This window comes from Patella vulgata, chromosome 9 (genome assembly GCF_932274485.2).
Source record: "Patella vulgata chromosome 9, xgPatVulg1.2, whole genome shotgun sequence".
NCBI lineage: Eukaryota > Metazoa > Mollusca > Gastropoda > Patellidae > Patella > Patella vulgata.
Window position 1 is genome coordinate 35908604 of NC_065887.2, and position 15037 is coordinate 35923640.

At 36.3% G+C, this 15037-nt stretch overlaps 1 protein-coding gene across 2 annotated transcripts; it reads right to left on the reverse strand.

Moving 5' to 3' along the window:
- Positions 1-3527: 3527 nt before the first annotated feature.
- On the reverse strand, positions 3528-10318 carry LOC126831834 (baculoviral IAP repeat-containing protein 3). 2 transcript variants are annotated; one of them, XM_056103212.1, is made up of 7 exons: positions 9919-10318; positions 8356-8915; positions 7249-7424; positions 6266-6299; positions 4963-5205; positions 4440-4651; positions 3528-3878 (listed from the first exon to the last, which is right to left on the reverse strand). In XM_056103212.1, the coding sequence occupies exons 1-6, from the start codon at positions 9993-9995 to the stop codon at positions 4455-4457; spliced, it is 1287 nt and encodes a 428-aa protein (XP_055959187.1). In that variant the 5' UTR covers positions 9996-10318; the 3' UTR covers positions 3528-3878; positions 4440-4454. The 2 variants fall into 2 exon arrangements, with proteins under 2 accessions (XP_055959187.1, XP_055959186.1); XM_056103211.1 differs by having other exon boundaries at positions 3528-4651; positions 9919-10317.
- Between the last annotated feature and the right edge of the window lie 4719 nt (positions 10319-15037).

Genomic DNA, 15037 nt, shown 5'->3' on the forward strand with positions numbered 1-15037 from the left:
CCCCCCCCTTGCTCTCCCCGTGCTAACTACGAGCCTGCACCTTCAGAAACATGTTGCAGTCCGTTAAAACATTTTACCTGCAATTTTCTCTCTAAAGTGTGGCTAACATGCGGAGTTGATTAATCACAAAGTGTTTTAATATAAGGAACAGATAATCGCATTGTCACTCGCTTAGGGCCCGCTTGACTTAGTTTAGTTCATTATACAGTATATTACCACAAAACGACTTTGTTTATACAAATTCCAGTCTGCTTTCAAGCCTTTTCACGGAAGAGAAACAACATAAATTAGTGTTTGAATGAAATGTAGATAAAGGCAATGTTGACTTATTTGTTTTAATTGACCTTTCTGTTGCGTTTTGTATTGATGAACCATCTCAAAGACAAATTCAAACTAGATGATACCGTGTTGAAGTGGTTCAAGCGTCTCGAATAGAAGTTAATCAGTAACTGCGAAAAACAGTTATTCAACATTAGTGACCCTACAATGTGGTATCCAGAATTCTTAGATCTCAGTCTCAGCTTAACTTAATTGTGCATGTATGGAAATTAAAATCTTTTGGAAGTCGCGAGTGCAATTAAATGGAATTCACTGCCCGTATCTCTCAAATCTGCCCCATCACTAACAATATTTAAATCACGTTTCAAGACCTATCTGTAATTTCTTATAGATAATCATATTTTCTTAGGTTTTTGAGCAGACATTTTGTTCTGTAATTTAGGGCAATGTAAAAACAAATCCTTAATATTTGTTATTAAATCAAGTAAATGACACTTTTCCTGATAGGAAGTGATACTGGTTATAGGGTAAACTATGTTATCCTTCTATGACAAGTACGTCTTTACCCTTCCACGAACAGTTTTATCACACATCGGACATTTTAATAAACCAAGGGCACATAATTCACATGCAACAAGATGCCCACAAGGAAGAAGAGCAATATTAGATTTAACATCCATACACATTTCACACAATTGCTGTTCTTTTAATTCCTCATTTTCTGGGAAAGGATTCAAGGATCGTGTAAATATATGAACAATAATACAGACAAATAAGAACAACACATGGCTTAAACAATGGTTGTACTTTTATAATAAAGCTACTTTATATTTAATGATGAGACATGTTGGACATTCCAAAACTTTCAACAATCAACTATGAAAAACTGAAATGGAAATTTACAAGCGCAAACCTTTATCCTGGTTATATTTTATTTCCCGTCGATGTGGAACAAAATAAGGTACATGTAATGCGTTGTATATATTTCTTGAATCTGAACACCTCCATTTTCAAATTCTCCTGGTTGTGCAGCCAACGTACACGATAATCCCTATCTGGATATCCCGTTTCCATCATATCGTCAGTTTTACTTTAGGTTTCGGGGACACAATGTGCACGTCAAGGTTGGCGTTAATCCATCGAGAAGTTATATGAACATTTTAATCCGCAAACAATAAACAATAGGGATGTAACTCTTTAATCGGTGGATAATCGTCAGTATAATAACTGACTTCCGTGTGTATTTTGTAACATTCAATGAGTCGGGGTTTTTTTGGTTTTTTTTTTAAAAATGAGGACATGTAACTCTTCCAGAGCACCAGTATGTATACACATATTGGTTATGTATCAGAATTAGCTATGTTATATTTTTTACTGATCTGTATCTCAAACAACCTAAAATGAAAATTAAAAATGCTAATAATGATTTGGTTAAAGGTCATGTAAACAGGGCTAGCTCTAACCCCAACCCTAACCCTAACCGTGGACTTAGCCCTAACGCTTAGCCTAAACCGAACCTACAATCTCGCCAACAATCACGTGCCCTAACCTTATTTACATGTCAGCGACCTTGACGAAAATTGAGTTGGCCTTAACAAACAGATCTAGCCATAGTTTGGTTAAGTTCGATAAATAAAATTTTTCTACACAAGTTAAGTAAATTGATGAATAATTTGCTCTTTGCTTTAAGATAGGGGGGTGGGGTGGCTGAATGGTTAGCATGAGCGCACTGTATCATAAAGTCTGTCATTGAGTCGACTGGCGTGGTTTGGAATCCCCGGTTGTACATTGACAAGGAGTAGGGTCGCCTGTCCAACCTCGTGGGTTTTCTCCGGGTCCTACGGTTTCCTCCCACTGCTAAAGACCCCTACGCGCAAGCGAATTATTGAAACCCCATTTTTCTCTCTCTCTGGTTTAAGACAATAGAAATGTGCAAGTAATTAACGAGTGTCACTTTGGGATTATTTTGGAGGACACCAGTCTCACTGTCTATCTATCGTAATCATAGTAGTAATTGTATTTATATCCATAGGCGTACAAACCCGATGGATGATGGGGTGGGGTGGGGCTCAGACATGAAATGCCCGAAGAATTTTTTCGCAAGGCGGGGGTCTAAAATCTAACCAATCGTGTCTGTAATGCCGAAATAACTTCAATGGTCGCAGTGATGTGGTTAACAGGAATTATGTAAGAGCTAAATCTGCCTATTGCATGTCTTTATTTAGGCCTTAAAAGAAATGAAATGGGGTTTAACGTCCTACTGCTCTGCTCCGACTGGGCTAATGAAGACCGGCATACGCCATACAGTGTGCTATGAGGGAATATTTGCCGGACAGCAGTTATTTAGTGGAATATAAACTATTAAAGGGGAATTTGGTAAGATTAGATAAAGAACTATAATGGTTAAAAAAATAGATAACCAAATCAGAATATGCTACAAATTTCAGTCATATTGCTTCACTCTGAACCGAGATAATATCAATTCAATTTTAGGATAGTCTCGATCGTAACGTTGGTACGATAATAGGCAAAGTCTCGATTATCCATTTTTACGTTAAATTATCAATCACAAAATGTATTCAAATCCATTAAATATCACAGGCTAACGATGGCATCAAGAGTTGATTATAGTCTGAATACATTAATGAATGTCAAATTAGTAATTTAGATAACATTTCAGGCCTAAAGAAAGACCTGCAAACGACAGATTTAGCTCTTGCATGATGCATGTTTAATTAGACATTTATTAACACAAGACCATAATCAACTCTCGAAGACATCTGGTAAGTCCGATTTTAAACAGATTTGAATCCGATCTGCGGTTCAAAGACGGTTGATGATTAATAGGAAAAAGGAGATATCGAGAAGTAAATTGACTGAAATTTTTAACATATTCCCTTTACATTATCTATTTTGTAACTATTATAGCGAGAACTGCCACCTCTTTATCTGATCGTTCATAATGCCGCTTTAATATACACGTATTAGACTTACGACTAAGGCCGCTACAAGAACATTCGGTATTGGTCAAATCCTGTTCCATCTTCAAAATACAAGGATAAATTGACACCCCACCCCCAACTGAACCCATGTATTCATGGGCCAATTATTCTTTTTGAATGCTGGCTGGCTGGCGAACATGTGTGCAAGGCAATGAAGGCCACCAAAACAATAAGTTATAACCGATGAAAACAATTATGAAAAGAATAAAAAAATATATTCTTTATTGATGATAACTCGGATGATAGTACAATGATAATGATAATGATTTATTTTTAATATAGCGATTTACATAAAAGCATCTCAAACCGCTTTACATCAATATAGTAATTACCTAGTGTATAATTCAATGATAGACAGTACATAAAATCATTCTAAAAATAACATTACAAGTAATTAAAAGAAATATCAACAATAACTAGACAACTTAACCTAATACTATAAAACTCTCGAGTATGTTATATAATTTCTTTTTCTAGTTGCATATTTACAATGTATTGCATATTTCATAATCTTGCGGCCTCAACAATAAAATTTTCTAAAAACGTGTGTTTTCAATGCGGTTTTGAAGGAGGCGAACAAATCTATATCACGGAGAGAGGCTGGCAGGCTATTCCACAGATGTGGTGCATAGATACAAAAAGCGCGGTCACCGTATGCTCGTGACGGTTTTGGTCTCATATTGTGATTCAAGGGTAACAAATTCTGAAAAGTTGACCTGTAAGTATGTAGCTAGGTGCCTGCTTGGACGAAATAGCCAGGGTAGATCCCTTTAATGTGTTTTAACGTTTAAATGATATTTTGTTGCAGAAATCATTATTTTATATACTTAGTTTTGGTGTTGTGATTTTAGTGTCACATACCCGATTTGATGTCCAACCATGTGGCATAATGTCACATATTATCTGTTTAATCAACACGTCTGGGTAATAACTGGGCATGCTTTTGTGAAACACTTTTTAACTACCACATACACAAATATTTCAAATTTCCTCTTATAAAATTCATCCACAGCAATTTCTAATTTTCAGATGTATATTTATATGATAATTAAGTCTACTAATGCCATAATATGGAACCAGATAAAGATAAACGTTGACGATTTACCAGACAGGTTAAATAAATGCAGCATTACAAGAATGTTTATGCTACTTTCCCATACCCCAAATCCACGTTTATGACAAATAAGTTTTGACGCTTCCACGCACTGCTTTACAACACCTCGGACATTTTGTTAAAACAGGGGCACATAATTCACATGAAACAAGATGGCCACAAGGAAGAAGAACAATATTAGATTCAGCATCCATACAGATTTTACACAATCGCTGTTCTTTCAATTCTTCATTTTCTCGCAGTAGCTCGGATGATTCTGTAAATAATTGAATAATAACAAAGAGTCAGGAAATTTATTTTGTATTAAATCAATTTGCATTTAATATATTCCGAGGATTTTATAAGACTTCTGTTTAATCATCAGTTTGAATAATTAATGGGAGTAAATTTACACACACAAACGAATATAATTTAATCATAATCATGTAATTTGTTGAATAAATTAAGGAGACATAAGAAACAACTGACTTGATCAGAAAATTTGTTAATATCAACAGAAACATTGGGTAAACATATATATTATATAAAGAGTTTTGTTATATTAAATCTCAGTACATTGATTTTTACCTTCTCCTTGTTGTGGAATAGCATCGGTTCTTGCTTCAGTTGCTGCTTCTGATGCTTGCTGTTTTGCTGGTGCCGCTTCAGCAGCAGCCAGGGTGCCAGTGGGCACATGATTATTCTTATCGGTGACAACTGGATGTCCCGTTTTCATCACATCGTCATTTATTTTAATCCTAAGTCCAATTGTGACACTGTCCATGTCTGAAGCTGCATTAGGCAGATCAGAACCGTTCTTATAAAGCTGGCCTGAAACACAATTGGCGGAAATCTTAAACCGCAACATTTAATTAACAGGGATGTGGTTATTTAGATTGAGGTTCTCTTGGTCAAGTTTTGGGGTGGTATATTATTATACGACATCACATACATTATGTGGTGGCTCTGGATATTATAATGTCGGTATTCGAACCGATGTCGCGATGTATGTATATGTCGCGATAGTACATAATCTACCTTGACTATATAATGTAGAAGTTATGAGTACTGAGATTGAACAATGCCTAAAAATGGCGGTAAAGTTGATTATGTTGATATCAATGATGATCATTTGTGAACATTCGTTTCTTACGCTATAAAAGCGTTTAAGATGTCCCTATGAGCGCCTTTTCCGCTTTGATCAGTAAATTAGTATGCAATATGCCCTTTTACAACTGTTTTGTTTGTAGGGGTGATGTGCGTGAGGGTGTGTGTGTGTTGAGGGGGGGGGATGCCTAAAATTGGCGGGAAATGTGACCAATGCCTAAAATTGGCGAGAAATGTGATATCAATTATGACCATCTTGCATCTAAAGAAGTGTATAGGTTGCCCTTTGGGCAGCAGTATAGCCTTTCTGGTTAATGATAATTTGTAAAATGGACGAGAAATGTGATAATGTTGATATACATGATGATTATTTTATAGATGTACCAACAGTTCCTTTCCCTCTCTCACCCCTACTCACACCTGGTCCCCACACAAAACAAAACAGTTATCCAGGAGGGTCATAGAATACACTTATTTAGAGATATAAAACGAACATCAACATTATCACATTTCCAACCAATCTTAGACATTGGCCTCCTCCCATCCCATCCCAATCCCCAGCCCTGAATCTCGGAAAAGCCCCCTCACATATGATCACCGCCTAGACTTGAAATCTATGCAAAAAACTGCTCTAGAAAAACTTCTCATAAATTCTCCTCTTGGGTGGCGATTTCCGCCCGCCCTTTGATTATTATAAGGCATTTTTAGGGAATCCAAATATTGCTATTGAGAGTTTGATATTTAATAGTATGGACTAGGTGCAATATAATATTTTATTACTGACCTGTAACACCCGGATAACCATTAGTTCCTACAACCTAAAATAGCGTTCAAAGGTATACTAATCAATTAAATTAATTTATATAGAAAACGTTAAAGTTACAATTTCATATTTTTAAGTTATATTTTTAAACTGTATTAAAATAAAGCCCTAAAATAGATGGTATCTATAAACAGTCCTACCTTGTTAAAGAATAATCCTATTAATCCTATAATTCACTATTGCCAGTTGATAAATTGGCAAAAATATCATTTTCAACTTCAAATTCAAACGTTTGAAGATAGCTATTCCATGGGGAATAGGAAAACAAGGGAGGTAATTGGGAGGTAATTGTGTTATTATTTCCGGTGGGAAGATTTTTAAATGTGAGATAGATAACCTATGATCGTATAATAGTGAGTTGACAACTTGTTGAGCAAAAGACATAGAAATAATTATGTTTTGACTTTCTTAGAAAATATGAAATTGTAACTTTAATCACTGGCGAAAATATCAAGTCAAACAATATATAGCCCATCACAAAATTTAAAATGAACCAACCTCTGTGTTTTAGACCAAGATACAGTATTGGATTGGGTTGGTCTATTATTTCTATTAGTGATGGGCTTGGCTCTATACATTAAATTCTTGTTTCCAATGATGAAGCGGAAGTTGGCTTCTTTTAGTTTAAAATTTGACTTACAGTGGAAACACAAAAGGCCAAAATGGAATACATTGCAAAACTGGCTTTATCAACATAAAACTTTCAATTAAAATAAATTGTTATTCCAAGGACAAATCTAGAGAAATAGACAATTGTATTGCTGACCCAAATCAAAGCGGCTGTATCACACATTACTAGTAACGTTATATTTACGATAACGGCGTTCAAATTCATAAAGAAAACTTGAATTGTTGTAAAAGAGCCACACACTGTTTCGATAGATATGGCATGCTGATACCCCTTTGTACGAAATGATCTATCTTGTACCCATCCCTTAGCTTACCTTTGCCGTACCGGTACCAGGTTGATGTATAGTGTCCACAAATTCTTGACCTTTGATCCTCAGTAAATAAGCACATTTAGGAAACCATTTTGCATGTTCTTTCCATGGGATATCCTCATCTCTCCAGGATTTTAAAACACCACCACAAAAGAAACATTTTACTGCATCTTCTCGGTCTGAAAATAAAGTAGAATTTTTATCTTATATGAATAACAATTATTACCCATGTCATAACACAATGTTTTAGATGTTTTGAAGACATCACGGATTCTATATCACTACTTACCGGGTTCACAATCGAGCACGTGACAGGTTGTGCTATACGATGTCTATATATATATATAAATATATATATGAAATTGCATATTTCAGGAAATGAAGAGATCTATTACAGTTAAAAATGAACACCCTCTATGAAAGAAAATATACGAAAAACTATTTTTCATCCATAGATACATAAAGCCATAGACTATGTTCAACCTTGAGCCAAACAGCAATTTGATATGGAGATGCTCCTTGAATGACATCGTTTCTATCTCTGATCAACATACACACCTTGAGCTCTAGGTGAGTTATTTCCTGTCTGCGACGCCTTCTACACAACGAGGCGTGTACTGTGACACCAGAGATCGAGGAATGTTTGTAACCGTCCCATCACGTTTCCCTTCGCTACCAACTGATTGCTCGGTAGTCAAATATTGGCTGTTATTCAAGGTGATCTTACACAGATAGTGTATACAGAGCCTTAATAATCCATAGGTACTGCAAATATTTACTGAGAGCACCGAGTACTCCTCTTCTCACACAATTCAAGTACATGTTATTTAATGTTTTGCGTGGATTTGTTTTAAATTATAAGTACACTGTATATTTCTATTTTGATTATTTGAAAATGATTGTAATTGTTTTTATTTGTATCTTTAACGTAGTGTTTGATCCCAACCTTGCAATGTGGACAAGTGTGTGGATGTTGTATAATATCAATGTAAATAAGATAATAAATCTTATACATGAGATTCCACATTTCTAAATATGTTATGGATTTACACCACAATATTTTAAGCATCGACAATATGTTACTTGGTTAATAAATTTTAACAAGCCTACCAAGGTAGTAAAATCCAGCTTCAGCAATCTGTTCTTTGCTGGGCAATGGTGATCTTCTCGGCCAATTAGCAAATGTTGCCACCCGAGTAGTGAGGATAGCTTTATCTGGTTGGGAAGCTGTTTGAGTGATGATACCCAAATCTTCTGCTGTTGCTGGTGCATCACTTTGAACTAGGTTCAAATTTCCACTATCTAAAATAGTTGATAGTGGATTAAGAGCTGCTCTAACATCTTCATCTGTAGAACTCAGTGGATGAGTTGATACATAATCATGTATATAACTATCATTTGGTATAATAGGAACATTAGATTGGTTGGTTCCTCTCAAGAATTCACAACTGGAAAAATATCTCCAGTGTTCAGCAACTGAACTTTCTGCTTCTTCCCAATCTCTTAAAACTCCCCCACAGAAGGCACACCGTACCAGGTCAGCGGAGCCAAGATGATAGAATCCTACTCGTGCTAATTCAATCGGTCTAACAGCTAAATATCTTGGCCAGTTTTGAAATGTTCTTAGTCTTGCTTCTTCTACTATCATAGTTTGTACAAATCTAGCAGAACTGAAATTAAACAGGGTAAAATGGATATAAATTATAAGATCAGAAGTGAATCAGGTATTCACTTTTCCCACTGTTTAGAAGTAAAATAAATACCCAAGGGTCATTCACGATAAAAGCCTGGCCTCCCAGATAAAGTGCACGAAGATACATTTTAAATGTTCTAACTGAAAATTCGACATAATTTTAATATTTTTGCCATAAAGAATGTTACAGCGGGACAATCTTACATCAACTAGTTTGAAATAGTCAATGCATAAATGAAAATGTTCCATAATGTTCCAGAATCTCTAAATTTATAGATAAATCCAACGGGAACTTCATCCATATCATGATATCGTATTCACAATGCCAACTGGTAGATAACTTCATGGCGGATGATTGAATTAATTTCATGAATAAACCTAATAAACATCTACACCAAGTTTGAAAATTCTAGCTCAATTAGAAGGAGGGTTATTGCGTTCCAAAAAAATTGACGGATAGACGGGTGGACGGACGGAGCGACAGACAGATCCATTTTAACAGTCCCCTGCCCTCTTCGAAAGGCGGGGGACAATAAAGGCTCACTTTCGTGTAGACAGATTCTATCGACAGTCCGTTCTTTTCAAATTTTAAACTTGATTTAACTCCACCTTGACATTAAAGCAACCCAAACCTCCAGAAACCAGAAACATGCTGCAGTCCGTTAAAACAATCGGCTTACAATTTTATCTCAAAAGTGTCGATCTTTGATTTCTGCCTTATTCCTCACTCTGGTTAGTATCAAGTCGATTGACGTGAAGTCGGTTAATCACAAAGTGTTTTAATATAAGGAACAGAGAGAGTTAACAACCGAAAAATAAAAAGGAAGAATTAAACGTATTTTTTTCTGTCTAGTTCCTCACTCGGATTAGTATCAAGTTGGGTTATGCGGAGTCGATTAATCACAAAGTGTTTTACTATGAGGAACATACAGTTAACAACCGAAAAATAAAAAGGAAGAATTAGATGTATTTTTACGAACCTTGCTAAGATAAAGAGGGATATACTGATCTCCGAATCACTACTGTAGATAGGTATTGCCTCTCGACGTGTACCCATCTGTTCTGGAAATGACGTATCTGAAGTTAAATCTATAGTGTCGCTATCGTCTATTGGTGATGAGATGTAACACTCGACAGGGTGATTTCTGTGTGTTCCACAATATGTATTATGCAGCGTTTCCAAGATTTTATTATATTCATCTGACTCTGGAACTAAGATGCCGACATTCGTTGATGTATTGTTTAAAAAATTACATCTTGGATTCAGATCTTTGTGAACTTGAAGAGGGTCATCATATTTTAGCCAGTTATGTTTAGTAACACCACAAGCAAAACACGTAACAGTATCATCTCCGTCTCTAGTACGAGAAAAAAAAAATCCAGCTTTTGCTAATTTTATCGGTCTCCTAATCTCATCGATTCATAGTTCATATAATCTGGCATATGGTGTACATCTTCACCGATTTCTTGTTCTAGATCCTCAACAGATATAGCCCGATGGATCTTTGCCATTGTCAGATGAAAACTCGATTCAGAAATTAAAACCTGGGACACTCCTTTTGAAACACCTATATATAAGAGATCGCGTACACAACATTAAAGAAATGCAAGAATAGTGTTCAATTGTTTCTAAATATTTGCATTAATGTTACATTTCCTTTTAATTGTGACCGTTTCTTGTAATGACTATATTACCATCGTGTTGGTAAATTGTATATTTTATTCCATGTTTATCTCCTGTATCTTTCGTTCGGTGATTAATGCTTAACGCCCGCTTCCACCTTAGGTGATATGGAAGAGAAGCCAAATAATCGGCTTAGTCTAATATAGGTAGGAGACGCGTTGTCTATTTGGAGGCCCATTCGATTCAGTTTCTTTTGGATAAAGACACGATGTCTTTTGCAGGGTAGCATCCAATTAAATTTCACCCAAAGGAGTTGCTCATCTCTTGTCTCTTTTTTTAATACACGGTTTATATCGCAATATGGTATGTTTATTTTATAAATCACATATGGTTCACCTTCTAATAAATATCAATCATGAATTATAGCTGCACATTGTGTAATTATACTCACAAATCACAGGTCGTATAACACAAATCACAAGTCGTGTAACACAAATAATCCACAGTGTAACACTAATCACAAGCCGTGTAAGCAATGATGTTTTTTAAATGAAGTTTATTTCAAAAAGGCCATATATATATAAATGTAGTCAATCTTCCAGTGCAGAAAACCAATTCTTTGTGGCAATTCGTATCCGTTTCAGATCTAAGTAGAACAGAAATAAAAAATATCAGGTACAAATCGAGTTTTAATTGGTTTACAAGGGTGGTGATGGAGGGGGTGAAGTGTCGGAGCAGGAAAGTATGCTAACCAATTTCTAAAGAACAGGGTGCGAAAAATACCCTTTTTTCATCTTGTTTTTTTTTTACAAACACATGTATACTACAATATAAACACGTAGAGTTAAGGCGTGTTTGATGCGTCTGAATCCAAATTCAAGATATTTCATGTTAAGATATAACCGATTTTGTATTCTGCTACCTACACAGTCAGCCAGACTAAAAGTAGTAAACAAAGAAGTAGCCGCGTTATCTTTTAAAAAACACCCCCCCCCCCCAAAAAAAAAAAAAAACAAAAAAAAAAAACAACCCATCATTAATCGAAATATAACAATTAAGATTAACCCGAGTTTTTACCCAAATCTCCTTTAAGCCCCCACGGGCGGGGCCCAATTGCATTTTGGAGGTCACTTCGTGTGGGTGTGTTAGAGTGTTGGCGTACAAGGAAAGACCATTTTGTCCGGCAATTTTGGTAGGATTTTTTTTACAAAATTCGAACTCAACCTTCAGTGATGTGTAGCAGTGATATATTTAAACGGTTTTTAAATTGAAAACGAATTGTGACTTCTGGCGGGTCCACAAGCTAAAAACGTGATTTTTCGAACAATCAGGGGCCATAATCCATGAAGGTACGGTCCGATACATGCCAATTCGAAAGGAATCGAGATGTTTGGGAGATAGACCTATATTTCAAGTTTCGTCAAAAATCGGATAAAAATTGTGACCTGTTTGTGGACGGACGGACAAGGGCGACCACAATATCCGTCCACATGGAAATGTCGGCGTATAAAAAGGACCCAAACCTCTAGGCGCCCCCAAGCCTACCATAGTTACGATGTGAGACTCCGTCTCAGTCATGCCCTGCTTGTTAACTGCGACTTAAATACTTCATACATTTGAACCCAACGATACCAGTGACGTTTTCTGGGAGACCATTCACGGTAACAGCAAACTGTAAGAAAATGAAATATGATTAATACAGAAATCAAGACGTATTGCATTTCTTTAATTTTACACGTAGTTTTAAATTGACGACTAGGGAAATATAATTCATTCTCTATGGGTTGATATGACCGCACTAGAAGATCTAGAAAATAGGTTTTCCCCGTTAAGGTCGACATGTGCATAACAACTTGAGCCCACACAATCAATACATGTGACTCAAAGTATGCGTGTAAATGTCAGCGTAGCTATCGCACAAGACTAGAGCTCTGACTACTGGGTTTTCCCAGAACATCCTTCATTCGAGTATTACTGCTCCACGAAATATGTTTATCGCTTACCACGGTAACTGTGATTTTACACTGCAAACAGACGTTATTATACGTGTACAGGTAGGCTATGTATGTATTTATTTATAATTGTGTAATATACAGTTGAGTCATATACAGTAGATTGTATTGTTTTGTTAGGAGAGCCTTAGCTAATCGAAAGTGGGCGGTCCTTTTATTTTAGGCTGTCATCCGGGCATGTTATGTAAAACGTTTCTTACCGATGAAACCGGTATAACTACAGGGTTTATCTCTGCCCGTCGGTCTATCTTTTTAAATTTTAAATTGAACTTTGAGATTTCTGGGATGTTGTAGGTTAAACTGCTGTGTATAGTGGAGTTATATACCAAGTTTGCGTTCTATCTCGTGGTTATTCTCCGGGTCCTCCGCTTTTCTCCCACTGCTAAAGACCTCTACGCGTAAGCAAATTATTGAAATAAAACTGAACCACATGTTAGTCACGAAATTACCTAGTTTGTGCCGAGTGAACGTTAAACCCCATTTCTTTTTCTCTCCCCAAAGTTTGCGTTTCGATGGATTGTTAATATTTGCCCCCCCCCCCGCATTTCGAAGAAAGCAGGGGACTATTAAAATAGGTTAGTCCGTCTGTATGTCTGTCTGTCCGTCACACTTTTTGGGATACAATAACTTTTTCTAATTGAGCTAGAATGTTCAAACTTGGTGTAGGTGTTTATTAGGTCAATACCTTGAACGAGCATTTTCCGCTTACGGTAAGCGGAGATAAGCAATTTGATTTGTTGATGCTTTGGGACACGATAAGTTTAGTTCTAATTATTAAGTGAGAGTGATGAAACTTGGTGTATATAGTTTCATTGCATCAATACCTTGACTACGTTCGATAATGAGCATGTTCTGCCCAGGGTAAGCATAGCGATAAGCAATTTGATTGGCCAAGATTTTGGAACACAATAACTCTCCTTCTTATTGAGCTAGAATGTTCAAACTTGGTGTAGGCATTTATTAGGTAAATCTCTTGATGGAGTTCGATTATGAACATTGTCTGCTTACGGTAGGCAGAGATAAGCAATCTGATTGGTTGATGATTTAGGGGCACGATAACTTTGGTTATAATGAAGTGAGAGCGATGAAACTCTGAATATAGATCCATTATATCATTACCTTGACTAAGTTCGATTGTGCGAATTTTCTGCCTTGGCTAAGGAACGATAAGCAATTTGGTTGATCAAGACTTTGGAACATAAAAACTCTGCTTTAATTGAGGTAGAATGTTTAAACCTGATGTTGATGTTCATTAGGTGAATGTCTTGGCTGATTTCAATGATTAACATTTCAAGCTAAAGCTAAGCAGAGCTAATCCATTTCATTGGTCGATGCTTTGGAACAAGATAATCTTGATTCTATCTGATAGAGAGTGATGAAACTTAGTGTGTAGTTTGATTGCTCGAAACTTTTGAAAAAAATAAATGTTCGATTAATTAAAGATACATTATGGGAGATTTTAATAGAGAGTTGGCCATTCTTGCTATAACAGTTCAAAAATAGATGATGAAAGAAGAATATATTGAAAATTTCAGTCAAATTACTTTATTCTGAACAAAGTTATCACAATTGTAATTTTTGACTAGAAATGGGAGTCAACTGTCTCTTCACCGTCTCCGAGAATGGACGATCGTTTGATTGACAGGCGTTAACTCCACCTACATAATCTCGATTATCAATTAACGTTTTCAATGGCTGTGGTTTGGGACGGGGTTGCAATTCAATTCGTATCACATTAATTTTATTTTTACTACAAATAAAAATAAGACTTTTAATATATAGATAAGAAGCGAAAGTTTGAAAGGAATGGACCAAATCAATGAGGTATAATTATAGCCGACTTCTTGTTAGCCTGCGTGTACTCTTGTACTGTAACTGGTAGGCCTGCGTAACTCCCGAACAGTGATCCAATGGTAAGGTTTTCGTTGTTCACCCGAGTCGACACCAGACCGTTCGCGTTTTGAATCGAGTTGGTCACATGACTGACTCGAGTCGCATCACGTGACTAACCCGTTTACTCCCCGTTGAGCGGAGAGTAAAAGGGTTTGTCACGTGACATAATGGCGTCCTTTACGCAAAAAAGCCTGTCTCTCGATCACATACTGACGTCGTAACTCTGTGATCCGTGGTAGTTTGTGATCCGCTGCAATCTCAAAATGAATCTACAAAAACCGACAATGGGAACTATAGAATACAAATCTAAAGATGGTAATGTACTCAACTTATCGATTGACGATGCAACTTACCCGAAGATAATAACAAACACGGGCTTTGCTACGGCCTGGTTGAATACTATTGAAGACTACATTGCGGCTGACAAAGCTAAGGAAGCGCAACTAATAGTTCTTGAATTAAAAAAAGATTCGGAATGGAGGCAGCCATTGCGAAAAAAATAAAACAAAATAAAATAAGGTGTCTCGCCATTTTGTTTTGATGTCATGTGACTACTCGGACCGTTCGGGA

Bases quoted from the DNA above. Each gene is read 5' to 3' on its own strand.
- LOC126831834 (XM_056103212.1), bottom strand. From the start codon at position 9,995: ATGGGTACACGTCGAGAGGCAATACCTATCTACAGTAGTGATTCGGAG. The intron at 8,916-9,918 runs GTTCGTAAAAAT...GTTTAATTTCAG, and splicing joins TCCCTCTTTATCTTAGCAAG to TTCTGCTAGATTTGTACAAA. The intron at 5,206-6,265 runs GTCAGTAATAAA...ATTGTGTTTCAG, and splicing joins TGGTTATCCGGGTGTTACAG to GCCAGCTTTATAAGAACGGT.